The sequence below is a fragment of the Fusarium sambucinum genome, chromosome IV (assembly GCF_050947815.1).
Source record: "Fusarium sambucinum isolate potato_lamoka chromosome IV, whole genome shotgun sequence".
Taxonomy (NCBI): domain Eukaryota; kingdom Fungi; phylum Ascomycota; class Sordariomycetes; order Hypocreales; family Nectriaceae; genus Fusarium; species Fusarium sambucinum.
Window position 1 is genome coordinate 7,836,653 of NC_139291.1, and position 27,887 is coordinate 7,864,539.

A 27,887-nucleotide genomic window follows, 5' to 3' on the forward strand; every position below is an offset into this window, starting at 1 on the left:
ATGGTCAAAGAGTTTTGGCCCGTGTTGCCTTTTTTCTTCTCTGTCTTGTTCAACACCAAATGCATATCTGCAGATTTGTCATGACGATGATTACGAAACACAGAAAATTTCGACTTTGCACAAGGCTCTATGATGGTTTGTAATTTGCAAGATAAATTTAGTCTATTGGTTCAAATAAAGAGGCAGCCAGAGAGGTAATCAGACCCTTGCTTGGGGGCCGTTGGGGGCCGTCGGACTGAACAGACACGGAGTTCCATCGGAGAGGACGAAAGTTTTATCGGTCCATACCGACAGGCATTCAGATCCTTATTTTATGGATGCATGTACCTCTAGAAACGGTAATCATGAACCAATGGAGGGTTACCTTGCAAGGCGACGACTACTGTGCCGTATTGAGCTGGCAAGGCAAGACTTTGTAAATGGAGGTACTCGACTTCATAGTCCTGGAGTGGACTAGAACAACAAAGAATTTGGATCTTTGGTTTTTAGACGTTTCATGTGGTTTCTAAAATGTATCCGCAATATTCATTTAATCTGTAATACAGAGTATTGTGTAACGCGATAATGCGCAATTGCCAAGAGAGTTTATATTTGACATGACGAGGGCGCGCCCTTAGTAATCTACAGTGATTCACAGTCAAAGCTTTTTAGTTACGGGGTTTAGAGAAGATGTTCATATGTACTCATTTACACAAGTTGGTTCTGTACCTGTGCGATGCGCATCAAAAACTAGCTCCCGCTTCGGGACGATGCATGCCAGTAAGACAAGAAGGAAGAGGCATCCAATCGATCCTTGAAGATGATCAGAGATAAAAAATGCAATTAATTAATGCGAGGCTGAAGTAGAAATGAAACCATGCTGAAGAATTATCCTAGCTTGTTCTAAGGCTGAGGATGTAAGACTAGAGTCGATTTCGAAGTGGATCCAACCAAGCCTCGATTGCACTGCCTGGGACCCTCTACAGTTCAGTACCTGAGTACCTACTACTCTGTAGACCTACTGACAAGTTGAGTCAGGCCTTGTAACGAATGCAGGTCATTTAGTACTTTGTTCTTGTTGGTTAGATCAAGTCCTGGATCGAGGCCACAAGGCTAGCGCTAATCGAGGGGACACAGTCCTTGATGACTCAATGCCCGAGGATGTAATGGATCCCATGATAGCAAAAAGACTTTGTCTACAGAACCGATAGCGCTCACCGAGGGAAAGGATTTGTACTACTTTTGTTCTGTTTCAACCATGGCCGCGCGTTGTAGACCTGTAGTCCTAGATTAGGCACTGACAATTAATTGTATCATTAATTGACCGTGACCTCATTTCGATACCCGTCCCTCCCCAGTATTTTTCTTCGATCTGATCATAAACTAAAGAATTAGTTACTGAGCCTCAATTCATGAAACCAAACGATGTGATGGTATTCAGACTAGAGTATCTAGGCCAGTGGCTGAGAGAGTGCCCTGGGGAGTCATCGGCATGGGCAGGTTCGTGGGTCTGTACAGGGTCATACTGCAGGGGTTTGTTAGTGGCCGGACGGTAGGCAGAAACGGCTGTTCTCCACTTTCGCCCACCAAGGCTGCCTTGAAGCGAAGCCTCAGGGAGGGAACACCACCACTACCTTAGTACATACCGCAGGTAAGTGATGGGAATGTATATAGCGATCCATTTGCGAACCACAAACAGGCATCAACATCTTCATTTTTACAGTTTATTTCACTGTACTACTTTAGTCCAAATCACACTAAAGCAAGTCATTTACTAGTACTACCTGGCTTACACACTCGGTACTCTTCCTCCCTCACTGCCACCCATCATCCCGGATTTCTATATAACCTCCACCACCTGCACTTCTCAACAACCAAACAAACAACTCAATTCATCTCAATCAACAATCACTATAAAGTCTCTACCTTTATCCACTATCAAGCTGTCATCCCAACAATCACCACTTGTTATTGACAACATCATCTACAACAATCGTCGTCGCAACTCCAACACAGCTTCACTACTTGAGCATCGTCAAAGAAACTACAATCTTCCTCCGATAATCATCCAAGAGGATCGCAATCAGCGTCTTCAACAACACAGCACCGACACAATGTGCACCACAAACATCTACACATACGTCCACCCTGACGGACGTCGAGAGCAATACTCTCAACCCGCTCTTTGCTCAAACTCTCGCCATGGTCAGGTCTGCTCTGCCAACTATCTCTTTGAGCACCCTCACCAATACGTTTCTGCTTATGATGCTTCTGCTCCATACTATGCCTCACAACTGCCTCCTACTCCCCAGCCTTCGACACCTTCGGGATCATACCGCTCAGGAGACGAGTCAGACCGATCTTACTCTAGCTCCAACAGCAAGAAGGATCGTTCTTCAGGAGTCTACATCAACGGCCAAAAGGTCCTCGACCTGAACCACAAGCGTCGAGGATCTCGACACCAGCAGGAGCGCATTGTCTTGGTTGACAGCCCTCGCACTCCTCCTCAACAATGGTCCGCTCCTCACACTGCTCCCACTTCACCCAACGCAAACACCTACATGGTCGACTCTTCAAGGGACCCCTACAACCGAAAGCCCGTCATTGTCGATGAGCGAACTCTCCAGCCTGAGCGCCGTGTCCAGATCGAAGTCGTCGACAACCACCACCACTCCAAGCACCACCGTCACCACTCCAAGGAGAGCCGCCACTCCGACGACGATGAGCGCCGCCGTCGCCGAGAGGACAAGCGACAGCAAGAGAAGGAGAAGGTTCTCCAGAAGCGCATCGCCGAAGCCAACAAGGCCATCAACGAACGCCCCGTTGCCCTTGCTCCTTCCGCTCCCAGACGCTCATCCACCTACAAGCGTCCCTCAGTCGAGATCCCAGTTGATCAGCTGAGACGCCTGAGCTTTGAAGAGGAGCGCCGCGATGACAAGGCTCGTCGCATTGCCCGCCGCGAGGAGAAGAAGGAAGAGGAAGCTCAACGCGAGCGTCTTCGTGAGCGCATGCAACCCAAGCGACGCCTCACAATTGGATCTGGAAGCAGACGACCAACAGAAATCTACGAGCCAGTGTACCGCTATGAATAAGCGATGAATTTGTTTCTTTTCTTTTTGTCTTGTATCATCTGTTTCTACTATATGGGATTATTTCTTTTGTTTAAGCGAATGGGAAGTTTAGCGATTTGACATTTATTTTTGAGATTTGGATTAGACTTAAGGGAACAACTACTCTTTGTATACTTTTTGGGAATTATATTGGATAACAGTACGGCGAAAGCAAGCCAGGACTACAGGACACTAGCTAGATGCAAGACACAAAACAAGACAAAAAAAAAAGGAATCCGGATTGGATTTTGTTATCAACTTTTAGTTATTTTCAGCGAATCAGTGATACAAGTATGCATCGTAGAGTTAAGTCTTGGGAATACACAGTCAAGTGTTACCATCAAAAAGACGTCAACACAACTCCATATCTCATGACTTGGCTTGATGGTGTAACTAAAGCAGGTACCAAAAAGACACAATCGAAAGAAAAAGAAAATATCGCCATGTCTCATGATGTAAGTGTAAAGACTGCACACCAAAACATCCAAACCCACACCTGTCAAAGCGAACCACAAAGCAAACTCCGGTCCCGGTAATAAAAGTGTAAAAAGGTGATCGATCTACTACATGCATTAAGAACAGGGATAATTGGAACCAAAGTCCTTATCCCAGGGTGGGGGTGGAGAAGAAAAACACCATGATTCGAAAGATGGGGTCGGTTTGGGACTTTGGTAGAGCTTCATTTGAGGGTGAATGTCTTGGATACGAGAAGTTGTTTATGAGGATGCAGAATCACGGCGTTGTTAATGCAAGATGGGCATTATGGAAATTACAATAATTTAGAAGTACCGAGGTAGATGGTGATCAAAGTCCTAACTATTTCTTATCTGCCACAATTAGGATTAATGAGTTGCAAATTCCTTTTGATTGCCTTGTCTGCCTAAATTGTCCTACATATTCCCCCCCTCACACCCTCACCCCTTCTCAATTGAATCAACCCCGCTTCAAAATGTGCCGATCGAGACATTACCCGTCCAAGGGTCCTGTGACACAGTCGCACCCGGAATCTCAAGGCATCCATGGGAAAGGGTAGTTTTGTACCGAAATGTGTGCAGGGGTCTTGTCTCTGATTATGTATGTCTTGCTTGTTTGTGTCTTTAGTGTGTACATATTGTGAGTCACTGGAGTAGCATGTTTAATAGAGTACTCTTTGGGAAATGGCCGATAAATGCACGTCAACTTAAAATATCGGTAGTTGGATGAGGTTTATGAGTAAAATGTTTGATATAGATAATGACAGACTAAAAGACCATCATACGAATGTAAAGTAATAAAGGCAGGCATGTTGAAGCCGAGCCATTGCTAAGTGAAGCAGTGTTGGAACTACTCCCATGCAACAGGAACAATGTTGAACTCATTCCCAACTTGTGTTGAACCATATCCCTCGTGATAAAAGCAACATTCTCAATTTAGTAGTCACTTCCACGACTAATAACCTCCTTGTTCGACTCTCGAAGCAGAATTGTCTACCATAATTAGCATTTACTCATCATACAACCAGAAACAAAACTTACGTGCTCAAACTGCGCAGAGTAAGAACCCTTGATATCTGCAAGCGGTTCATACGCCTCCAGAATTCCATGCGAAACCAACGAGTTCAACTACACCATGTCAGTATCTCATTTGAAGGTCAAGGGTGAATACTTACACCAGCGAGATATCGATCCTGACCAAGACGATCAAGGTAACGACGACAAAAGACAATAGTCCCGAATTGTTCTCGAATAACCTTGTGTAACTTCGTCGCAGTCGCAAAAGGCAACTTGACATTCTTGGGCGCATCATGCTGCAGACCATAGCCATAAATACCAACCTAAAATCCTCATATCAGAAATGAACATCACAGACAAGTCGGTAAAACTTACATCGTCGTACAACTTTCCAGTGCCAGTCGTTCCAAAAGTCTCAATAGCAAACACCTCTCCCTCCTCCATCTTAGTCTGATCCCGGTTCTTGATAAACGGGATCGACTTTCCGCCGTGGATTTGGTAGTGTTTGATGTTGTGCGCTGAGATGTTGCGAACTGGTTTAACGGGGTATGTCTTTCCGTTGATTTCGACTTCGTAGCTTTCCATTGCTTCTTGGATTTCGGCGCTGACGTCGCAAATACGTACGTCGATTCCAGAGGCCTGTATAGATTAGATGAGATCTGTGTCAGGGATGGTTGTTGCGTACCTTAATACCACTGTTCGTAGCATCCTTGACAGCAGCTAGCAGATTATCATACGTCGGATCAAAAGACATGGTAAACGCACTGTCTACAATCCATCCATTGATCTGCACGCCGAAATCAACCTTCATGACATCCTCATACTTGAGAACAACGTCCTTTTGGCCGGGATTGGGCGTGTAGTGCGCAGTTTCATGGTTCAGACAAAGGCCAGTCGGAAAGCCCATTCCAGACTTGATGTTGTCGCCAGGTTCAATTCCCTGGTTTCCCAGAAGCGCACGTACACCGTCCTCAACACCATTGGCAATCTCATTGAGAGTATGTCCAGGCTTGACATTTTCCTGAGTCCACTGCCGAACTTGACGATGGACTTCAGCAGCTTTGCGATAATCGTTCAGAAAAGCAGGGTCCTCAAGATGTCGACGACCCTTGTAGCGAACTTCCTCAGCAGTAGTACGAGCCGTGTTAAAGTCATCAGAATAACTCTGCAGTTCACCAACGGGATAATCCTTGTTTGCAAAGAGCTCACTCAGGGGAACCCTGGGAGGTGAAGATTGCTGGGTAGCAATCTTCTTCTTCTTCTTTGGCTTTCTCTTTTTCTTCTTCTTAGCAGCTCCTTCGGCGATTATCGATCCGGAGGTAACATTGATATCATCATCATCGTCGTCGTCATCACCCCCTTCGCCTCCGAGACTACCATCTCCGTCACGGGCGAAATGAGCACCTTTTGGTTCTCCGCCTGCGGAGGATGGCTTGGATGAGAGAGGTCCATGGCCTGGAACATGTAAGCACGATTCATGTAGAGAGAATTATGAGATTTTATACCATTTCCTCCATTGTAATCGTCTTCAGATGTCTTGGCGCCCATTTCGACATGAACGCTGATTCGATTGTGGAGTTTTTGGTTGATGAATGAGTGAGATGATGTGACGATTGACGATAAAGCTGGGGTAGACGGTTAAATTGCGGCAGAAACTGAGTCGATGCTCGCGTGATGCATTCTGTAAGCACTAATACGAGAAGCATTCTACTGTGCAGGGTAATGGAAGAAGCTGAAGTCAAACAGTTTTTAATCTATCTCAAAAGCTATAATATCCACGTATTTGAGGAGCAATTAATCCATCAATGAAATATGAGAAACTCAACATTTCCAGTTACCTACTCCTGACATATAACCGTCCAGTACAGACAAATCCCGCAAAAGAAAGAACCGTATCAACTCATGGAATTCGGCAAAGCCTGTGGATCCCAGGAGGTTTCTTGATTTGACCAATGGTGAGGTAGGTTATGAGGCAAAGCCAGCAAACAGGAACACTATAACTGCCAAAGCGGTCAGAAGTTCCTCCCAGCCTCACCTCTTTAAAATGATATAAAGTGACAGCGCCATGCTGTGGTAATTGGCCGAACCAATAGTTAAATCGTTCGGCCATCAGTCCATAAAGGAGGACTTTGACGTTTTCTTTGAGCTGACTCGTCAGTTTAAGGATTGATAAATCATCCTCTTTCTGCCTACTGACGTTGCCCATTTGCAAACATCAATGATGAATGGCTAAAATGCTTCATCCTGCAAGCTCTCTGACCCGAAAACACAACCTCGGTTGCGTTAAGAAAGCCGTCGAAATAGCGATGTGCGGCTGCAGATTGAATCGACGCCAATCTAGCAAGATAGTCGGAGACCGAATGTAAGACCTTGGCAGTAAAATAGTACCCGTAATTGCAAGACAGCCAGAATTGTTCTGAAGTTGAGTCAATGCGGTGGGGAAGAGGTAGCGAATCTGGTTGCAGTATCAACGGGTCAAAGTCCAGATGGTACCCTGCATCAGAATCGATCCAATCTGTCGGAAAGTATTCCTTGCAATAGAGAAGACCTCTCATCGCGAAATCCTCTGGGAGGGGCCTTGGAGCTTGATCGCAGCCATCAAGGGTCGGCGAATAGCAAGCTCCCAAATAATATAGATCTATACCGTTCTCATCCAGAGTCTCGATTGGAGAAAGGATTGAACTGTTGAAGTTTTCGCTTTTGTCGGATGAGAACAAAAGTCCGTGAGCGCGGGCAAATGCTGCATCAATTGGGGCTAATCGAGTTGGGCTGTTGGGGAGAATAGGGTCGAATAAGGACATAATACTCTCTCTTGCGCTGCTGAAAGGCCTTGGCACAGTGAGTGCCTTGTTGTAATAGTAAAGTTGTTGGAAGGCGTTGGGTCGGGCAAAAATGGCTAGATGATGATAAAGCCGTCCAGTGTTGGGGAAAGCGTCAGATGCCTTACTGTACCAATGTCTGGAAACTCCGGCCCAGACCTTGCGGTCCCGGATGTCATCATCTTCAATGGCTATACGACATTTCCGAATTTCTAAATGGCGTACCCATTTGTCTGCGAATTCAGGTACTGTTTTGTAGAGATGGGCCATCATACGATAGGCCAAGTATATGAAAGTAAGTAGATGTTCATGCGCGAGAGATGGTGGTAGTCGATGTCGAAGAAGCTCTAGAAACGAATGGGTTCCATGTTTCCACATGCGAGCTGGCATAGCGTACTTGGACGCTAGTCATCGAAGGGCTGAATTATCAGAAGGATGCTGACTTGCAAGAAAGAAGTCATGGTGTTCATGGAGTACTGTGCGATGAAGAGCAATGAGAGCCTGCCACTGCTCATTATTGAGCTTGCTGTTGGTATCTGCATTGGCTGCTGATAATTGAGCCTTGTCAACCTCGATGCACTTGGTCTCTACCATAACCAAGCCTGCGTATATACCTTTGACCTCTGCGACCAGCTGGTCCTGGGATATAGGTCTAGTCTCTGGCTGTCGCATCATTCTGGAAGTGTCGTCCTCGTCGTTCCATTGGAAAGATTTTGACACAATAGTTAGTGGGTTTAGCGGAGTTAGAATGGGAGAAGAGGAGGTAGTGGTGGATTCCGGGCTTGATTGACTAGAATTGACATGGTGATGGATACTGGAAGCAGAAGACCCGAGTCTGGGAGCGATGGCTGAATCCCGAACATAAACATGCCCCAGATCATTAGACCATTGCGTGCTAGCTGCATCCAGCACCTGGAGACGAAGAAATTAGCCAGAGCTATTATTCTAATCGAATAGTAACTTACCTCTGAGCAACCATTCGATTTGTGACGCAAACGACGATTCCACTTAGCATCCAGAGAAAGAGGGTCCTATGATTATAAGAGATTGCCAAGGTCCTAGAAGTGGGAGCTGCCATACACACATGTCGCGATGGGAGCCCACGAAAGGCGTTCCTCCTGACTTCGGAAGATGAGGACCAGGATCGCGAGGGTTGCGTTGGATTGGAATAGCGGTTGGCTCATCTCAAGCCCTGTAAGCTTTCTAATTGTCTTTGGTCAATACCCTGATGATACGGGCTTATTGTTGAAAGAGCGTCGGAATTGAGGAATGGCTGTGTTTCTAGACAGGACGGACAGTCCAGTAAACAAGAGATTTTTGGAAAGATATAGGTTATTAAAGCAAGGGATAAGAGAATGAATTAGAGCAAAGTAATTGGAATTCATATGAAGAGGGGGATGCGACAGGAAAAGAAGGGATCATGGATTGGTAGTGTTTTATCTCGGCGGTACAATTGATGGGATATTTGTGAGGGGGGTAGTTTCTGACCCTGATAAAGAAGAGAATTGAAATATAGAGAGAGGCCTCGTCAACCGGGCGAACTACTCCAACGTATAAGGCAACTTGGTATCTTACGCAATGGTGGCTTGCTTATATCTCCTCCGTGTCTACTCGCGGTTGGTCAACTCAGTTTTGTCTTTCTTGTATATTCAGATCCGCCTTGGCTTGCCTGGTTCGCCGTTTGCCTTTTATTGGACTTGGGTGCTATGTCGAGTTATACTTGGAACCCCCCATCCAAATTCCCTCCAACCTCACTCTTCTTAACGACACTCAAAGGTGAAGCAATCATAAAGAATTATCCGAATTACACTTTTCTAGTACATTGATTCTAGGCAAAGGTCTCTGTTGACCCGACCGTTTCTTTGTCGCTGTTATTGTTACCCCGATGTCGAGTGATAGACTACACGCTGAAGCGCTCACCTACTGTCCGACGACAAAGATTGAATTTCATGGACATGAGCCTATAAAGCAGGACAATTGTAGTCGAAAATCTCGAGACATCATCATACGAGAGATCGTTCTCATCGCTGGAGCTTGCACATCAACGGCAATATTTATTCTCGTACCAACACTTTTCAAACCCTCATCCTGCCTTGGAAACATTCCGGTATGTCGCCTACTACTAAGCAGCTGCTCATCTAACCCGAACTCATTTCAGGCCTGCGATCCCAAAACCCTTACAACGCCATCGTTTCTTCCCTCTTCTCTTCAACCAGCCTTCACTTGCGAGGCGCTATTACTCATAATATGCGTGGCGGTATGTCTTCACTGGACATGCGTGTCGCTGCTCTTTCAGTCGGCACGATGGCGAGAACGATACTTCCCTATGGTGCTGTATACAGCCGGAGGAGCCACGATCTTGGCTGCACAAGTGGTCAAAGATCCAGCAACAGTCTTTGTTCAAGTGCTTCCCTTGGTGTCAGACATTTGTGTTATTATTTGCCTTGCCCTTAACTGCATTTCACCATGATTCTTTACTGGAATACCAAAGGGTTATATGGCGCAGAATGGACTTGCTAAGGACACGGGAGAGTGACTGGTTTATGTCATTTAATAAATGGGCTGTCGATTTCAACATTTCTTGGTTCATCCTATAAGTTCTTCAGATAGATTTCTTGTTTTGTCATGGTTGTCTGTAGTGTAAGAATGCAGGTTTATGTCTTGATCTGATTATTGAGCGCACATCTCATCTTCTGTGACAAGAATCACTATTATGCTGATAATCTATACAATTTAAACACAAACTGGACCATCTCCACCGAACCGACCTTGTTAGCGATCATGCTCGTCTACGCACAAAGAGGGAAGAGTTGTTGTTAAATTGTTTTACGCTGAGAGCGTCCTTCAAAGGACACAGGGCATCTAGCTACCTACCTACCTACTAGGTATAATACTTGCATATGGGTTCCTTCCGATTACAGGTACTGCCTAAGGCCAGAAGTGTTCATCGAATAATGAACATTTGAGTTGCCTCCTGGAGATAATGACTATTCCGTGTGATGTCAGACGTCTTCGGGTGCTTCTGTCGTGTTGTACAAAGAGGGAAGGGAAAAGGAGGCTATGGTAGAGATCAAAGTTCACTTCAATTGGAGATTGCAGATGATTGGTCAAGTTGAAGTTCGTTAAGTCAGGAATTTATCACCATGTCACAAATTACAAACGTGACTGAGGAGTGCAAGTAAAAGTTTGGGATTTGTCTGTCAAACGAAGGTTATAGGGAGAGCCAATAATGGTTTGACGAGCGATGATTTGTGTAGTAGATATGAGAAAATGCAGAGTAGTGGACTATTGTCAATAAAATCCAACGACTAGTTATTCGTATTGCTAATACACTAGCATTCCAAAAACAAGTCGAGACACGACTCAAAATAGCTCATTCACGATTGTTAAGTCTCCACGGAAACAAACAGACTCGCCTTATTCCAGAAGTATTGATGGATCCAAGCGGGTCTCACTGCAACTTCGTAAAGATACGAGGACCCTTATTTTTACGAGTCAAGCTGTCTTGGCGGATCGACAATCCATTATTCGTTCAAACTCGGGTATCTCATTGCATTCAAAACATGTCTCGTCAAATTTGGGTATAAATTCATAAACTCCGACGTATATGCCCATTCATCCCACGCCTAGACCTAAAATATGTGACAAGTACAGTACTAGTCAAATGCCGTGAAACAATATGCATGTCCTAGAAAAGAAGAAGAGAAATTACATGCACCTCCTATGTAATATGCCCCAAACCAAAATGTAAGATGAATAATACCAGAATTATGCTGCTGGTTGAACGGCACCGCGTGGTCGCGGTTTGAGGGTTAATATGGGAACGTCCACGTTATCAAAACGATAACGGGATGTCTTGTCTTTGAGTAGCTCGTAATGTTTCTGTAGTCGGCTTTCACCAACAACTAGCTCGAAACCAACGAGGAAACAGAAGCTTATCTCCAGTCTAGCCAATTCTGCTTCGCTGACGCCACCAACCTTTGACATCTTGGCATGAGGATAAGACAAGTCTTCAAGAGCCTTCATCGCTACTCGGAGACCAGCCAGTACCAAACGGTGGGCGTTGCGTCGGGTAACGGGAATGGCTCGCTCCTCAACGGCTAATCGGTGTATGTACAGAGACGTTGCGAGGTATACCGCGGTGCTCATTGGGCAGAATTGGTGTAGACGTTGCAGGTATTGGTTGATAGTAATGGGAGGTTCGTTCTTGCTGTAAAACTTGCGCGTGATGGCGCTGTGTTGTAGGTTTACCGGCTGAGAATCGGCTCCGACAACAACGTATGGCTCTGATTGAGGAGGAGGCGACATCAGACCTGGGTGAGACTTCAGTTGTACACCATCAATATCCTCAGGCTCTTTGAATTCAGGCTTGGACTCTTTCGCAGCCAATCTCTTGGCCTCGAGTTCAGCCTGTTTCCTTAATCTTGTCAAACTTCTGTCCGAGTATGACCGCACGATATTTTCCTTCTCTGCCTGCATACCACTCATGTGAGGTACGGTAGGAGACTTTGGAGGTGGTGTCGGAGGAACATCACCAGTTATCCTAACAAGAAGTTCAACTCCCGCAATCAACAAAGCGAGTGCTTCTGACGGCGCCATCTGGAAAAGGTCATGATCGGCAGGCTTCGGCGCGGAGGGGGTATCGTCGGCGATCAATTGGGGATCTGTTGAGGGCACCGGAGGAGGAGGAGGTCGATCGATGATGGAATCAGGATGTCGCAGAGGAATTGTACCGGCTTGCGCCTCGGTCGTTAAAGTCTGGTAAGACATCGCTTGGTATGTTGTTGTTTGTTGTTATTGTTGATCAAGATACAGAAGTATTGTCGCGTCTCAATCGTTCAAGGCGCTGGGCAATATCCGGGTCGACACCTTTCATGATCTTTCAAAAAAAGATGTAGCAAGGGATTTTTTAATTTTCTGATCACGGGCTGGGCCTAGTTTTTGTTGTTCGTTTGGGCGTTAAGTCGAGCGCAAACTTGCGACGTTCAAGTGGGACGAGAATGCGGAAGTGGGCCTTTTTGATCTGGACCTGGGACCCTTGAAGGTCTACCGGTAATCCGTAAAATGCGAGTAGAACAGGGTCCGTGTATATCGATGTCAGGTATGGAAATCGTATCGTAACGGTCGAGAGGAGAAGAGGACAATATAAGCCGGACCGACTACGTTAGCGTGCCGAGGGGCAAAACAAGAGAAATGAGATGAGGTGTCCGAGATGAATCGGTAGGTATTGTTCGGCATCAAAGGACGGGAATAGGCGAACTAAGAAATCTTGGCGAGATGGAATGCGATAAACAATGTCATCTCTTTGCTTGTTATTTACTGTTGAGGCAACTATCAGCGACTGCCTAATATCACAAAAAGAGGCAGCACTTGCCCGCACATGCAAGTTGGAATCTGCATGCGCATGCACCTGCCGTCTTTCAAACTAACCATGCACTTGCGCCTTCCCCCCTCCCGAGCTTGGATTTTTTTGTCACGAGCACGTGGTGCGGGGGAAATTATAAGATGAGATGTTAGTTTAGTGTTGATCACCCTGATCAGAGTTGCATTTCCCATATTTTATTTACTAAATTCGGTTGTTTATGTTAAGTAAGTGTCAGGAGCTAGTTTAGTAGGTTTTCCAAACTCAGAAGCTGGTTAAAAAAGATGGTGTTATCTTACGGTAGTTCCCGACAAAGTATCGTGATCTTGACTGAGGTTAGGTACAATAGGATCTAGAACAGATGATAAAAAAGAAAAGAAAGAGCCGCAAAGAGATGATGATCTTCCATGCCAAGCCTCTATTTAGGCGTCCTAGGCGTCGTCTGATGTTTTTTCCCGGCGTCAAAAATGCGGCGTTGAATGCGGGCACTCCGCGCCTGTCTCTGCTGACCTTGGGCCGCATGAAAGGAACAAAACACCATTAACTATCATGCAATTACGCGCTCACTTTTCTTTGCCACCTTTTCTCTTTTCTCATTGGAATTGAGGCCAATTTATTATCCATGAATTAGAGAGTAAGTGGCAATAAAAAGCAAATGACTTACCAACTAATGCGAATGCGGAATACTGTCGGCTGGGTTAGCCTTATCAATTCTGCCTGTCACTAGTTTCAGACCCTGGATAATATCGGAATCCAGGCCCGAGTATTTAATTTTTAGCATTAATGATCTGCAATAGTCCTGGACTAATGTGTCGCCTGATCAATTTACAGGAACCAGCACAAGACATTGGGCTCTGCATGAAACATCCAATGCCCAAAAAGACAGATACTCTTGACAAATACGTGAATGGATTAATTTGACTATGCCCCTCCCAATGCAGCCTAAAAACAACAATGGCACTCAGCCTCAAGGTCTAGAACCTCCACATTACATCTTCCTTTAGCAGTCCGGTGCAACCTTGCAGTCTACAACTGCCGTTTGTCCAGCCTGAACCTTGGCGATGGCTTCCTTCAACACGCTCTCCAACTCAGACGCCTTGTCAACCCTTGCAGCGTGGATATCTCCACCTGCAGCAGCCTTGGCGATACCCGCATAATCAGGTACAGGATCGAAAGAGATGTTGATCTCTTCATTTGTGGCCTTTGATCCAAGACCATCAGGATGAACCAGCAATAGAGACCTTCGAGGAGCGTTCCAACCTGTCACTTGTTAGCCATGAATTCACATCTGTAAGGTAGGTAACTTACCCTTGTTGTTGAGCACAATAGTCAGTACGGGAATCTTGTACCGTCTTGAAATCCAGTACACGCTTCCAGGTACGGTAAAGAGATATGTTCCATCTCCAACAATCTGCACCACAAATTTACCCTTGTTTGTACCGCCGTTCTCAGCATCTGTCGCCAACTTGATACCAAGCGCACCACCACCAGACCAACCAAGACCGCCACCACCGCAGTTGATCCATGATCCAGGAAGCGTGGGTTGCACATTATCATGCACGAATCCAGTGTTGGTAACGGCTTCAATAGCCCAGATTGTATCTTCAGGGCAGAGGTCCTTGAGCTTCTTGGTGAGATGTCCCGTACCGAAACTGCCGTCTGCAAGAGGCTCGGCGCCCTTGGCGATGGTGGCCAGTTTGTTCTTGTGGATATCCGCACGTTCCTTCTCTACCTCAGCGGCGTTGGTCTGGAGCTTGCTGGCGAATTCCTTCTTATCCAGAGCTCGTGTGATTTGCTCGACTGATGTCAAAGCATCAGCCTTGTAGCGCGCGTCAGCTTGAATGTAGTGAGTGGGCATCTGCTGCTTCAGGGGATCAACATCGATGTGGAAGATCTTTGCATCCTCTCTAGGCTTGCAGCGGGTTTGAACCCAGGGGACATCACAGTCCAAGACAATGATCGTATCCGCAGTGGTGACAGCATCATCGACGCCAAACTTGAGACCTATCCAAGCGGGATGGTCTGCTGGGAAGCACATATCGCAACCACCAGTATCCAAAACCCTTAATCCCTTGACCTTGTCCGCCAACTCCACAAGCGCAGCAGGAATCTTGTGGTTTCGTCCACTGTATCCTGTCACCAATAGAGGGGCTTTAGCACCAGCCAGCGCATCTGCGATCTTATCCACAGCACTTGATGGAAGTCCACCCAGCTCAACTGGTTCCCAGTGTTCTTGCTTAAGTGAGTAAGGCTTAAGATCAGCCTCAAGAATCTCTCGTGCACTGCATAGATACACGGGTCCTTGGGGATCTGATGTGGCGAATTGCAGAGCTCGGTTAACCATTTGCTTGACGTTGGCTCCTGTCTTGATCTCTCCAGTGTATCGGCAATATTGAGAGACGATTTGTTTTTGGTCCGGTACATCTTGAATCCAGTGGATATACTCTGTACGACTTCCGCGGTGTTCGCCTTCTTGTGTGAATGGTGATAGACCAGCGAATACCAACACTGGGGCTCGGCCTGTAGAAGCGTTGTGGACAGCTGCTCCGAGACCTTGGGTACCCACATCAACGTGTACAATGACACACTGAGGCTTGCCTGTTAATCTGGCATATCCATCAGCCATAGACATGGCCACCATCTACATCCGTCAGCTCAATTCACAAAATGATAAGTCTCATACATACCTCATTGGGACATGTGATAATCTTGGGAAACTTTCCCTTCTTTTCTCTTTGTCCTTTAACCATAGCCTCGATGATACTAGGATGATCTGTTCCTAGGTTGACGAAGCAATGTGTTATACCTGCATCCCAAATCGCCTCGAAAAAGGCAAAAGATGCTGTGTACATGTCTTCACTTGCGGTAGAGTATGGACGAGCCATAACTGCTGTAGGTGAGACATTGTGAATTGCTGCTGAGGCTTTGGGTGTTGCTGATAGAGATAATGATGTGTTTCGCCCATCTCTTTGAGAAATGAACGTGGCGGCAGCTACACTTTGGTATCTTCGTACTGAGGACTGAAGTTGTCCCGGACGGTACCTTGTGAGGCCTGCGGCCAATCTTGAGCGTTGTAGTAGTGTCATTTTGAGATTGTATCTGTTTTTATGTTAACATATGAATCTGAAGGATAGAAATGAGCAGTCAATGGGCAGTGTCAGGTATGAGATCAGGGGGTAAGTGATATCATGCAAAAGAAACATCAACCGTCCTACCTTTCATAAACGTATAAACCCAAGCCAATCAGCACTCAATATGTTTACAGATGGTGTATATTGATCAATGTAGATGAATATGAAGAAACCGAAACAAGAACAAGCTTCCAGGCCCGGGTTTTGTTGCCCGCCCCTCCCCCGCAAAAACGGCCCCTTTTTCCAATGAACCATCGTTGACTTTGTTCACGAACTCCATCTAAAACGCCCTTTGTTGTGTCAAGCGGGTCCTTTTTTGTGTCTTGACAAGCCGTGTCTGGCCGTTCTTATCACGCGGCGAGTGTTACAAGCACTTGGTCTGAGTTACGGTGACAAGATAGTGCGGGGTTGGGAGGGGAGACTAAGGTCAAAGTGTGGACATAGGGCGTTTTTGACAAGGTTTTTGTTATTGATGAGATGTAAGACATTGGAGACAAATTTACAGGGGTTGGAGGATTTGAGGCCGAGGACAAGACGTGACTATGTATTTTACTTGGATGTTTGACCACTCTCGTCTTTGCTAGAGAGTTGTCAACTATTTTGTTAATGTCTGTCCGTGTCGTTACCCCGGATTTTGAATACTCCACTAACTTAGTTGACGCCAGAAGCTTTACGCGGGGAAATCATGGCACTAGAAAGCTGAAGCGGGTCACAGTTCATGATGTTACGTGATAACAGACAACTCGTGACAATACAAGATATCGGTGAAGAAAATAGCAAACAATGAATAATGTATACTTCAATCTGTTCAACGCCGGCCTCTATCGGCATCCATCGGAGCCGTGGTTTGACAATCTCATTCCTCATTCGTCCACCATGTCATCTCGTGACAGTCCTTCAATTACACCAATTCCGCTTCAATCGGCCGGCTCAACGCTCTGAGGATTGCTGAACACTTCGGTTGGGTCCCACACCTTTTTCAACTCCCGTAATCGTGGTAGATTGTCCGCCCAGTAGAGCTTTTGAGCCGCCTTTCGGTCCGCCCATGCATCGATGTAACCGGCGTAAGTGGAGAGGGCGCCCGGAGCCGACCGCTGGATCCGCTCATGAACTCCGTCCAAGAGATTCCGTGTCGCTGCCGAGACTTTCCCCACTCCGATGCCGTAGGATTGATACATGATAATACTGTTTCGGTGTGGGTATGCCGTCGCACTGACAGGTGTTTCCATCATTGCGCCGCCCTCAGTGTTGAAGATGATTGTAACAGGTGACAACCCGCTGCGGTTATCTTCCAAGTATTTGAAGAGGTCAGTGATTGCCGTATCATTCAGTAAATCCTGCTCACTGAGCGACAGCGATTTGGCGTAAAAGGCTGTAGGTATACTGGCCAAAGCACATCCAGTTGTCTCTGCATCGTGAAGTAAAAGGCCCGCCCAGTCCGTAAGCCATACAGCGCCTTTGCCGGCTCCAGGAAGTCGAGCAGGAATGCCGGTAGCCAGGTATTGAGTCTTTGTGCCAAAGAATGTTCCGGTGATAAGTGCTCCAAGAGGTTGAACAACGAAGAGACTCGCAAATCGACGGTCCAGGTTTGGATCTCCCACCAATGCCTGCCACTCTCTGTACAGCTCGGCCGTTTCCGCATGCGAGGCGAGTGCAATGTTGTAGCTGTATTGGACGACTCTTCCAGGTTCTGGGTGGGTTCTGACCATGAATTTGGTTACAATACCAAAGCTTGCGCCCGCGCCGCGCATAGCCCAGAACAGACCCGAATTCTTGGTGTAGCTCGCTCTCTGAATAGAACCGTCCGCGGTTACCACTTCGATTTCGAGGAGATGGTCGAGCGCGCTTCCCCACTGGCGAGATATTGGTCCTAGACCGCCCTGTCGATTTGTTAGAAACGCAGATGAGAATACAATAGACATACCACTGTCAAATGCCCTCCAGTGCCTACTCCTGGACATGTTCCATGGGCGATGGCTCGTCTCCCGTTTGCGTGCAGATGCTCATCCAGTTCACCTAAGTTCATGCCTGAGCCAAACGTAGCATACCACGTCTTGTTATTCATGCTGAAATCTTTAAACTTGACCATGTCGATAGAAACAGCTCCATCTACACCCCCCAAGCCGTAATTTCTACACGATTAGCTTTGCTTTTCTCGCCACTCAAGATCCATACCCATAGGAGTGACCTCCAGACTTTGCCTGTACTTTGTATCCATACTTGTTGGCGCACTTGACAGTTTCGGCGACTTGGATCACAGTGTCAGGTTGTATGATAGCGGCTGGGACGACTGGAAATTCGACATTGAACGGCTTCGACCACCAAATAAAGCGTGGATCGCTTGGGTACCTGACACAAGCGCTACCGTTGGTGCAGATGCTGTTGAGACAGTCTTGGAAGGGGGTGCTGTTTCCGTTACCCATATTGGGAGGTGATGCATAGAATAATATGCTTGGTGATGATGATGAATGATGATAGAAGAAAGCAGGCTTTACATCACCACAAGTAGGGAGATATAGTAGATGCTGAAGGAGACAATTCTTTCCGACACCGCAGTCAAAATTGCTGCTCCCTCGTTGGGAAGCAAACAATAAATGCTCGTGTGACCTGAGCCGCCAGCCGGCACGCGGCTGCTCAAAGGAAGGTCCCAGCTGAGCTCTTGTTTAGCTCACTTTATGACACTTTAGATCAGCCTTATGCCTTTTATTTTCTCTTAGGTAATTTAGTCATGCTGCCTTGCATAGGTAAATATCCTAATTTATTACCGGTTCCCAACAACTTTAGGAGTCAGCTACCTTAACTTAGTACCTGGAGTAACTGCCTCTCACAGAGATAATATCGTGTATTTGTACTAATACCACTGAAAACTTGATTGCAAATTCTTGAGAGCTATCACTCCCTTGTCTAGTACAAAAGTGGCATATTCCCCATGCCCTTCCATATCCCTCGAAGCGCGTTTCTTGATGTTCAAGTACTCAACCCGATCTTCCAAAGACTCCCCAATTGCGACAACGACTCCAAGATATCGAAATAGAATGGCGTTGAGAATCATCCGGCACATGCGCCCGTTGCCGTCCAGAAAAGGATGTATCTCGACGAATCTCAGCGAGTATTTTGAAGCAACTGAAAACGGGTCCAAGACTTGACTCCCTTCATCGAGTTCCTTCTTGAGCTCGGCGCACATTTCGGTCATCTTGGCTGGAACGAACTTGGGTGTGACAAACATGGTGCCGCCCGCCCCAACATGAACTGTGCGATATTTGCCAGCATACCCCTCGTACGGCACCTCTGGATATTCGGGGTCGTTGATAGGAATACCTTTACAGAGGATCGCGTGCGTGTCCTTGATAAGAGATTCCGACATGTCTTCTCCTTCGAAAACAAATCGGCCAAGGATATGATGATAAGCTCGCATGTGATTCACGACTTCACGCAGGCCTTGGATGTTGTCTGAATCACTGTTCACCTCGGGGTCCACCCCTCCAAGAACTTCGTTGCAGTGATTAAATGTGTCTGCCCAGCATAGTCCGGCCCGCTCTATCATATTACTCCCGTATATGGCGTGAATCAGCGAATCATTGACCCGTTTTACAATGTTCTCTTTGTAATTCGGAGCCCTGTAGTACGCCCTGTGGTTCGCTGTTATGTGGTCGAGGTGTCCCGTGGCCTTGTCGAATAGGAGCTCTGGGTTCTGGTCGTCTTTGTAGGTACGGTAGCTATTATCCGAGGAGATATCTACTCGTACTGGAGGCCAGCTTCTCGTGTCGCAGTCGGAGTCCATTTTGGTTTTGTGGTTTGACAAGATGTTGAGTTAGGTGTCAGTGATGTGTAGTGTTTAGGCCAGAGAAGAGTGGATAGGAGATGATGTGCTTTATTTATACTATGGACGGAGGCAATGAGTCAGATTTAGTGTTTATGTTAAAGTAAATATGGACTAAGTTTTGCAAATGTTGACAAAACTTCATAAACCTGGACTAAGTTTTGTCTACGTGTCCCTAAACTACAAATAATCATGTTGCAGACGATATGAGAAAGATCAAAGCACTGCGACTCTTGTCTAAAATTATGGTAGGTTGGTAACCCAAGATGCCACCCAAGAAGGCAGACCTCTCGGAACTTGTGGCATTGATGAAGTTGCACCTGGCTCATAAGAAGAGTACGAACATCATCCACCAGTTAGAGGGATAATAGTTCCCTCGACGGATGTCCCCCGGCTTTTATTCCTTCAGGTCACTTCATCGCCGTTTCTGGGAGAGATGCTGGGAGGACAGGAATACTGAATTCTGCTTCGAGATCTGGTAAATCTGTATAGACAGCTGCTATATCACCGTAATGGTCATTGTCTTCCAGCTGCTCCAGGATGGTAAGAGCGACTTGCTCTTGATGCTCTTGTTTACTGGCATCAGAGGAATAGTTGTCGTTATCCAGGTCAGCCCCAAAATCTCCTGGTAAATAGTCAGGGCATCTGCCCATGATCTATTACGCTCTAACAAACACACAAACACACACGATGGATCCCCTATTACATCTACATCCCGTCATCGCTACCAAGTGCCATGTGGCCTGGCCATCCCTTCCGAGTTCCCCATTGGGATTCTCACAGGGACCCCTCCTCTCGGTGAGTGATGGTCTAGTACCCACGAGATAAGCTTTCTATGCTTGTATGGCTAGCCAATCTTGTCGGATAGACTTTTGGAAGTCTTGCAGCATCTTGGTACGCTTGACGAGGCTCAGGGGTAGAAGAATGGGGATTGGAGCCAATGAGATCGCCGATGCGCTTTCTCTTGTGACTTGGTCTAGACGGGTATCCTATGTTGGTTGTAAACTTCTACTTGATCTCACTTGATTAAGACAAGTTAAAAATGAAGATGCAACAGAGAAAGAAAGAAATTAGAAGAGGCGCCACTTGAACTTGAGTTTGATTGGCTTTGTATTAAGTGCTGCACCGTTAGGGACCATGGTCTCAGATGTATGCTGTCACTGTAAGTCGTCTACAGCGAGGGTTGTGCCCGTCGCTTGAAATGGCATTGGCTAGGTCCATTGAGAGCTAGCAATTCAGCAGAAGACTCTCAAAATGACCAACGCGGCGATACAGAGGTGTTTGACACGTTTAGTAACCTCCTCCAATATCTGAATTTTCTACGCGTCTCTTCCAGTACCGTAAATAAGGCTTTTGCTCTCCAAGCTCACGGGACTCTTACGAAGGCATATATCACTGTTGGTAGATAGTTCAATCTTACACTCACGACTATCCTGATCAAATACGGCACATTTCCAACAGCAAGGTACGCGCACGACAAGGCCTCTTTCGTTGTGGTGTTGGAAAGTGTTGTACGCCACGCACCCTCATCAGGCTTGAAGCTGAGGTAGTAAACTGCGTAGAGAACAAGTGCAGTTACTGTTATTAGCGTGTAATACTAACAGTAGTTTCGGCGCTTAAACAGGAAGATCGATAATCGTGAGAAGCGCCGTCACCTTCCAGGCCCCCTTTAGCCTTTCCGTATGAGATCCTCACACTCCGCCTTCGGTCTATTAATCCTGCAGCCATTTCGACTATCTCCACGCCAAAACTCTGCTGTTATAACAGCGCGATCTTTCAACATTGCTGTTCCGGTAGTCACAAATGACTTGAGGTTCCAATGTGCTGCCATCCGCCTTTTCCTGGCATATCAACATCCGTAATCATTTTATTTAGATCCTGATACGTGCACTGACTCATCAGAGCATCCAAGAAGTTCTCCGTGCATGGCTCAATGCGAATGTTTAGCCCGGATCCGCCCAAACGCTCGTCAAGGAGACGAGGCTAGGATGGCCATCCCGTATACATGCAGACTTTGCAAATCAGCTTTTCGTTTCAGAATCATGAATTTGTCTGGATTTGTGCCCAACCCTCTATCTAGCTCCGTGAATGCCAGTTTGACCTCTGATTCTGTCTTTTACCCGTGGTCAGTTTCCATTGATCAGCACACCGATTGCCAGCTCACTTGTTTTTAGATGTTACGACGTGAGTTGGCAAGTCACGGAGGCGGAAGACGGAAAACAGAAGAAGTCGGAAAGCTGCCGGTGTCAAACAGTGCATGGTTGTTGGAAGACAGCAGGTAGCGGCCAACAGCAGTGTCGTAAACGCCCGTGGCCGACAACAATGCATACGTGCACCTGCCTGTTCCCGCCGGACAAAGACAATATTCCTGCCCCTCGCCGTACGAGGAATTGCTAAACAAACTCTGCCGCTTAAGAATTTCGTTGGCGAACTAAAGAGGCAACCTCGAGGCAGCATTAGATGCTTGATGCCAAATCGAGGTCATAGCAAAGCATACATCATAAGTGAATATAAACATATTCTAGAGGATATTATCCTTCTGACCGTAGGATGTTCTGGACTTTTAGACAATAGCTAATTCAAGCTAGGATTGGTAAATGTTGGAAAACTGATTCGACAAGGGCAGCTTCCGCGGTCCAACAATCTTTTGTTCGCTCGTGCTTGACCAAGCACTTATCCGCAGCAGAGAGGCACTTCGCGTTTTATGAGTTTTCAGTATGCACCTCTCCATTTGACAATCAATTCTCGTCAACCTCTGCCTAAATTCTCAGGCTATAGGCTTTCAGGTCGTTTGTGTGCGGCCTTGATATATTAGGTCTCCTGTCACCCGTGATTCACTCTTCTTCTTCAACTTTTCTTCCTTCACCTTCTTCCTTCACATTCTTCCCTCATCATCACACAACGACTCAATCATCCACAACACACACATACACACAACCACTTAACGCAATCATGAGCAACTCCCAGACCGGTAAGCTACTATACCATCCGACCCGAAGAACCACTAGAGACTGAAGCACTGCGACCGACCGTTGACAGTCGGTCACTTCACAAGTTACCTATGCTAACACTCTGTAGCTTCCTTTGACGACCGTTTCAAGCGAGCATGGACTCTTTTCGAGGAGAACAAGCGGGATGAAGCCAGAGCTGTGGCCGCTGAACTTCTTCGCGAAACGCATATCGGACCTTTCCACCAGGCCGGGATGCGAATGATAATGATGCTTACCCCGAGCGCACAAATGCATCAGCATAGGTTTGAGGCGTTTCGTCTTTGGACCGACAAAGGCGCTGATCGAATGTCCGACGCCGAAAAGGCGGAGATTGGGCGTCTGCTCCAGCAAGGACAAAAGGTTGCACAGTCGTGGGCTGAGCAAGAGATCCAGAAAAAACTGTAAGTCACAGGATCTCACCAAAGTATTATTACTGACATGAATACAACCAGGGACAACGGCTGGACAAAGGAGCAGCTGAAGGACCTCGAGAAAGCAACCTGGGAGAAGTTCATCAAGGGGGAGAAGCTTCCTCATGTTGTCTACCAGGAAGATGAGTGTCTCCCAGGAACCTTCAAGTACACCAAGAAGGATTCCTGAGTTGGGTGCATTATCGGGGGTAGATAACTTGACGTGGATTGAGAACAAAACTTGAGAATAATCGGGCATACTTAGTCGTTACCCTTGCTCACCATTTAAAAGGCATGAATACGTAACCATGGCTGCCATCTTCCTTTTGTGATCACAAGTGATGTTAAGCACTCTAGTTTCCGCAGTACTAAGTCGGCTGTGCTATTTAGACTGTAAATATAGGTCATTTGTTTCTAGAAGTCAGGGGCCATATTTCCCTTTACCCAGCAGTCTCTATTTACTAGATAAAAGAACAAAGTTGGTGGTGGTTCTTCGGGCACTGTTAGATGCATTAGACGCTACGACGTTTGAAGACACCGCACTTGATTACGGTGTAAACACTTGTGTTGAAGAGGTTGGAAAGACAGGGGAATGGTAGAAAAACACCGGGAACTTCAGTATTCGTCATCATAAAGGACAAAACATTCATCATTTATGGCAGTTTAAATGGAGATGTCAGTGTCTTTATCTCTTGCACCTAGTACTGTCGGCCACCAGATTACCCAAAACTTAAGGCCTATGAGATTAATCTTGATAAGTGATAACATCTCTTATGGATCTGGGTATGGATGGACTTACTGACCGTGTTAAAACAAGGGTAGTTCTTGAAACACCTGTATGTTCAACTCCGATACGAATGAGATAGTTGGATGTATGATCGTTGCCTGGTCGGGCTTAGGCTTGGCCATTTCGAGCATGACTCGCCATTCCACATACATAACTCTGATTCCCATTTTGTCTACTCTGTGGGTTTGAGTTGTATCGGTAGTGGTTACATCTCATGAGAATCGGATACAGAATCGGCAGTTTCTTCATTGAAACTTTGACAGTGACGCCGAATGAACCAGGGGATGATGTTATACCAATGACGTAATGACGCTGCTTTGACGATTGCCCCACGTAACAAGTCATGAACATTAAGACACACTATCGGATATTATACGATAATAACGTAAAAGCTATATTGAACTTTAATTTACTGAAAAACGCCATAAAGTTTGCAGGCACGGATTTGTTAAAAATCGACCCGGCAAGATGGGAATGTTGTCGATTGTTGACGATCAACTACCCCGGCTTTTTGAGATTTATCCCCTGTCAGTATCGAATGTAGCCGTCATCGAATTCGAGATTCCACATTAATAATTACAAACCAAACTTGACCCATTTGACACGGCAATTGCTCTAGCCCATTTATCCATGTTGAGCCTCATGTCAAGCTAGGAACATACCCGGAAATAGTGGGGTCACGGACTGTTTCCTCCCTGGCGTAACGGCTCCTAAACAAGGATCGCGATCGCGCCTGCCAAAATGCATCTCTAACTTCTTTCTTGGAAATTTGAGCCTTCTCATAGGTCAATGCTGATTGTGCTTGACGAAACATGACGACGTTTCCTCAACATTTCCAATTGTGCTTTCCCCGCGGAGCGGGGGGATATCGAACGAGTGACGTAAATTCAACGTGTTTATGAAGATGTTCAGAATTGTATAAAGCACCCAAATATTTGTCTTCTCTAAATGTCGCGTACACTTTGTCAACTCTGTTAATAAACACCAACAAATCGACATGACCGAGCAAGTTACAGGAGCTATCAAGCACGCAGTCATGGGTCACAAGAACGATAAGATCGACCAGCTCAAGGCCAACACGGTCGAGCCCAGCGAGAACACCAGAATCACCTCCGATTATGGTGTTAAGCAGAACAACACCGATCAATGGCTCCGCGTTTCGACTGAGGACCAGACTGGTCCCTCGCTTTTGGAAGACGCCTTTGGTCGCGAGAAGGTATGCACATATACACCCGGGTCATGGCGCATTGCGCGAGACCATCATAATCCAATATTATATCTTGATTCCATTCTGACCTTCTATACTACAGATCCACCGATTCGATCATGAGCGTATCCCCGAGCGTGTTGTCCATGCCCGAGGTGCTGGCGCCCACGGTACCTTCAGGCTTTTCGAGTCAGCCGCCGATGTTACCAAGGCTGGCATCTTTACCGACACCTCACGAGAGACGCCCGTTTTCGTTCGTTTCTCGACTGTTCTAGGAAGCCGCGGCTCTGCAGACACTGTCCGTGATGTTCGAGGTTTTGCCATCAAGTTCTACACTCAGGAAGGTTCGTCAAACTTCAAAGTCCCTGCTCTACAACCCCATTGTACCATGAACTGTCCTCTCTTTTTGAGAGATTTGCGCTCCCCTTTGCGGCATTCCTTTGTCTTCTTCCCATTCTTTCCTTGCGCGCAAGTGTCAGCAGGCCTTCTAGGGCATTGTGTCCCGACTTCAACTGGTCCAAAACACCACCCCACCCACACATCACCATATCACCAAAACATCACAATTATCAATTCGTTTAGAGAACAGCTAGCTAATAATGCACAGGCATAATGGACTTGGTCGGGAACAATATCCCTGTTTTCTTTATCCAAGACGCGATGAAATTCCCTGACGTTATTCACGCCGGAAAGCCCGAACCAAACAACGAGGTTCCTCAAGCGCAGTCCGCGCACAACAATTTCTGGGATTTTATGTTTGAACACTCTGAGGCGACTCATATGCACACATGGGCCATGTCTGACCGAACAATCCCCCGATCGTACCGCATGATGCAAGGTTTCGGTGTCAACACCTTTACTCTCGTTAATGAGAAGGGCGAGCGACGATTCGTCAAGTTCCACTGGACACCCGAGCTTGGAGTCCACTCACTTGTCTGGGATGAGGCTCTCAAACTTGCTGGTCAAGACCCCGACTTCCACCGAAAGGATCTTCAAGAGGCTATTGAAAACGGTGCTTTCCCCAAGTGGAAATTTGGTATCCAGGTTCTGGAGGAGTCTCAGGAGCACGATTTTGACTTTGATATCCTCGACGCCACCAAGGTTTGGCCTGAGGACCTCATCCCTGTCCGATATATCGGCGAATTCGAGTTGAACCGCACTGTCGACGAGTACTTCACCGAGGTGGAGCAGGTTGCTTTCTGTACTAGCCACCTTGTTCCTGGCGTTGGAGCCTCTGACGACCCTCTTCTCCAGGGCAGAAACTTCTCGTACCAGGACACTCAACTCAGCCGGCTGGGAACCAACTGGGAAGAGCTTCCCATCAACAAGCCAGTGTGCCCTGTGATGAACTTCAACCGCGATGGTGCCATGCGACACACCATCTCCAAGGGCAAGGTCAACTACTGGCCCAACCGCTTCAGCCATCAGCCCCCTGCCACAGCTAGCGAGGGTGCTTACGTCGATTACGCGGCAAAGGTTGCTGGTATGAAGCAGCGAACGCTGAGCAAGAAGTTCAAGGACCACTTCTCCCAAGCCCAACTTTTCTACAACTCTCTTTCCGAGATCGAGAAGGCTCACATCCAGGCCGCTTACTCTTTTGAGTTGGACCACTGTGATGAGGCTATCGTCTATGAGCGTTTGACTGAGCGCCTTGGTGAGATCGATGGAGATCTTGCCAACGCCATTGCCGAGATGGTTGGCGGAAAGAAGCCTTCTAACCCCAAGCCCAACCCCGGAAAGAAGGCCAAGAACCTGAGTCAGCTGGACTTCGTCCCTGAGACTCCTACCATTAAGTCTCGACGAATTGCCATCCTCATTGCCGATGGTTACGACCCTGTCGCCTTCAACGCGATGTACGCCGCTATCCAGGCTCAGAGCGCTCTCCCCTTCGTCATCGCTCCTCGCCGATCAGCCATCTTCTCTGCTGACGAGGATCCGTCTTCTTCAAAGGGGTTCACGCCTCCTCACCATTTGGAGGGACAACGTTCTACCATGTTTGACGCCATCTTTGTTCCCGGTGGTGCAAAGTCCATTGAGACTCTTTCCAAGAACGGTCGCGCTCTGCACTACGTCCGTGAGGCCTTTGGTCATCTGAAGACCATTGGTGGTACTGGAGAGGCTGTCGACTTCATCAACAAAGCGATCCAGATCTCTGAAGTCGCTCTGTCCTCCACTGACGGCAGTGGTGTGGTTGACAGCTACGGTGTCGTTACTCTCAAGAATGCTTCGCCCGATAGCCTCAAGGAGATTGTTACCGTTGCTTCTGATGCCAAGGGATTCCTGGAGAAGTTTGTTTACAACGTCAGCTGCCATCGCAACTGGCAGCGAGAGTTGGATGGTCTCAGCACCATGGTTGCGTACTAATGAATTTACTGAAAGATACCTTTTAATGAATTGTTGAAATTGGCGAGTTAGTATATTAATAACAACACTTTCTGTACAATTGATTGTCTTTTGTGACCTTGCACCGTGTGCACTATTCGACTTGACTCAATCCCAGTTAGAGATTCACCAGCAGTTTGACGACATACATTACTTGTGAAACATTTGCTTCGTTTATACCCGGATGTACATGATATAATTGTAGTTTTATTTATTATGAAATATCCCAATATCCACAGTCCAGTCTCAAAGACACAGCCGCAACGCCATCGCGCACCAGCAGCAAAGCTAGGATATCCTTTGAACAACCAATGGCGTGTAACAAAGTGAGCCTCAAGTACTACGTCTTCATGTTCTTTTTTTTTTTTAATTATGTTACTCGCTGGCTTCTTGGCTGGGG

At 46.8% G+C, this 27,887-nt stretch overlaps 10 protein-coding genes across 10 annotated transcripts; 3 read left to right on the forward strand and 7 right to left on the reverse strand.

Annotated features, from left to right (window-relative positions):
* Positions 1-2,093: 2,093 nt before the first annotated feature.
* On the forward strand, positions 2,094-3,071 carry FSST1_002533 (uncharacterized protein; the record flags this gene model as incomplete). The annotated part of the gene is made up of 1 exon (XM_083228534.1): positions 2,094-3,071. The coding sequence occupies one exon, from the start codon at positions 2,094-2,096 to the stop codon at positions 3,069-3,071; it is 978 nt and encodes a 325-aa protein (XP_083092715.1).
* A 1,427-nt stretch (positions 3,072-4,498) lies between these two features.
* Positions 4,499-6,127, reverse strand: FSST1_002534 (peptidase M24, structural domain-containing protein; the record flags this gene model as incomplete). The annotated part of the gene is made up of 6 exons (XM_083228535.1): positions 4,499-4,555; positions 4,604-4,690; positions 4,738-4,902; positions 4,955-5,218; positions 5,265-6,034; positions 6,085-6,127. The coding sequence occupies 6 exons, from the start codon at positions 6,125-6,127 to the stop codon at positions 4,499-4,501; spliced, it is 1,386 nt and encodes a 461-aa protein (XP_083092716.1).
* Positions 6,128-7,806: 1,679 nt separating this feature from the next.
* Positions 7,807-8,484, reverse strand: FSST1_002535 (uncharacterized protein; the record flags this gene model as incomplete). The annotated part of the gene is made up of 3 exons (XM_083228536.1): positions 7,807-8,310; positions 8,364-8,429; positions 8,479-8,484. The coding sequence occupies 3 exons, from the start codon at positions 8,482-8,484 to the stop codon at positions 7,807-7,809; spliced, it is 576 nt and encodes a 191-aa protein (XP_083092717.1).
* Positions 8,485-11,166: 2,682 nt separating this feature from the next.
* On the reverse strand, positions 11,167-12,168 carry FSST1_002536 (cyclin-domain-containing protein; the record flags this gene model as incomplete). Its single annotated transcript, XM_083228537.1, has 1 exon — positions 11,167-12,168. One exon carries the CDS (start codon positions 12,166-12,168, stop codon positions 11,167-11,169), a length of 1,002 nt encoding a protein of 333 aa, XP_083092718.1.
* Positions 12,169-13,760: 1,592 nt separating this feature from the next.
* FSST1_002537 (thiamine pyrophosphate enzyme, N-terminal TPP binding domain-containing protein) lies at positions 13,761-15,846 on the reverse strand (the record flags this gene model as incomplete). Its single annotated transcript, XM_083228538.1, has 3 exons — positions 13,761-14,020; positions 14,069-15,401; positions 15,448-15,846. 3 exons carry the CDS (start codon positions 15,844-15,846, stop codon positions 13,761-13,763), a joined length of 1,992 nt encoding a protein of 663 aa, XP_083092719.1.
* Positions 15,847-16,808: 962 nt separating this feature from the next.
* Positions 16,809-18,314, reverse strand: FSST1_002538 (FAD-binding oxidoreductase; the record flags this gene model as incomplete). The annotated part of the gene is made up of 3 exons (XM_083228540.1): positions 16,809-17,771; positions 17,816-18,023; positions 18,067-18,314. The coding sequence occupies 3 exons, from the start codon at positions 18,312-18,314 to the stop codon at positions 16,809-16,811; spliced, it is 1,419 nt and encodes a 472-aa protein (XP_083092720.1).
* Positions 18,315-18,742: 428 nt separating this feature from the next.
* Positions 18,743-19,672, reverse strand: FSST1_002539 (fido domain-containing protein; the record flags this gene model as incomplete). Its single annotated transcript, XM_083228541.1, has 1 exon — positions 18,743-19,672. One exon carries the CDS (start codon positions 19,670-19,672, stop codon positions 18,743-18,745), a length of 930 nt encoding a protein of 309 aa, XP_083092721.1.
* Positions 19,673-20,121: 449 nt separating this feature from the next.
* Positions 20,122-20,364, reverse strand: FSST1_002540 (uncharacterized protein; the record flags this gene model as incomplete). The annotated part of the gene is made up of 1 exon (XM_083228542.1): positions 20,122-20,364. The coding sequence occupies one exon, from the start codon at positions 20,362-20,364 to the stop codon at positions 20,122-20,124; it is 243 nt and encodes an 80-aa protein (XP_083092722.1).
* A 2,299-nt stretch (positions 20,365-22,663) lies between these two features.
* Positions 22,664-23,301, forward strand: FSST1_002541 (uncharacterized protein; the record flags this gene model as incomplete). The annotated part of the gene is made up of 3 exons (XM_083228543.1): positions 22,664-22,682; positions 22,790-23,102; positions 23,154-23,301. The coding sequence occupies 3 exons, from the start codon at positions 22,664-22,666 to the stop codon at positions 23,299-23,301; spliced, it is 480 nt and encodes a 159-aa protein (XP_083092723.1).
* A 1,594-nt stretch (positions 23,302-24,895) lies between these two features.
* On the forward strand, positions 24,896-27,469 carry FSST1_002542 (catalase catA; the record flags this gene model as incomplete). Its single annotated transcript, XM_083228544.1, has 3 exons — positions 24,896-25,114; positions 25,209-25,449; positions 25,713-27,469. 3 exons carry the CDS (start codon positions 24,896-24,898, stop codon positions 27,467-27,469), a joined length of 2,217 nt encoding a protein of 738 aa, XP_083092724.1.
* Positions 27,470-27,887: the final 418 nt, after the last annotated feature.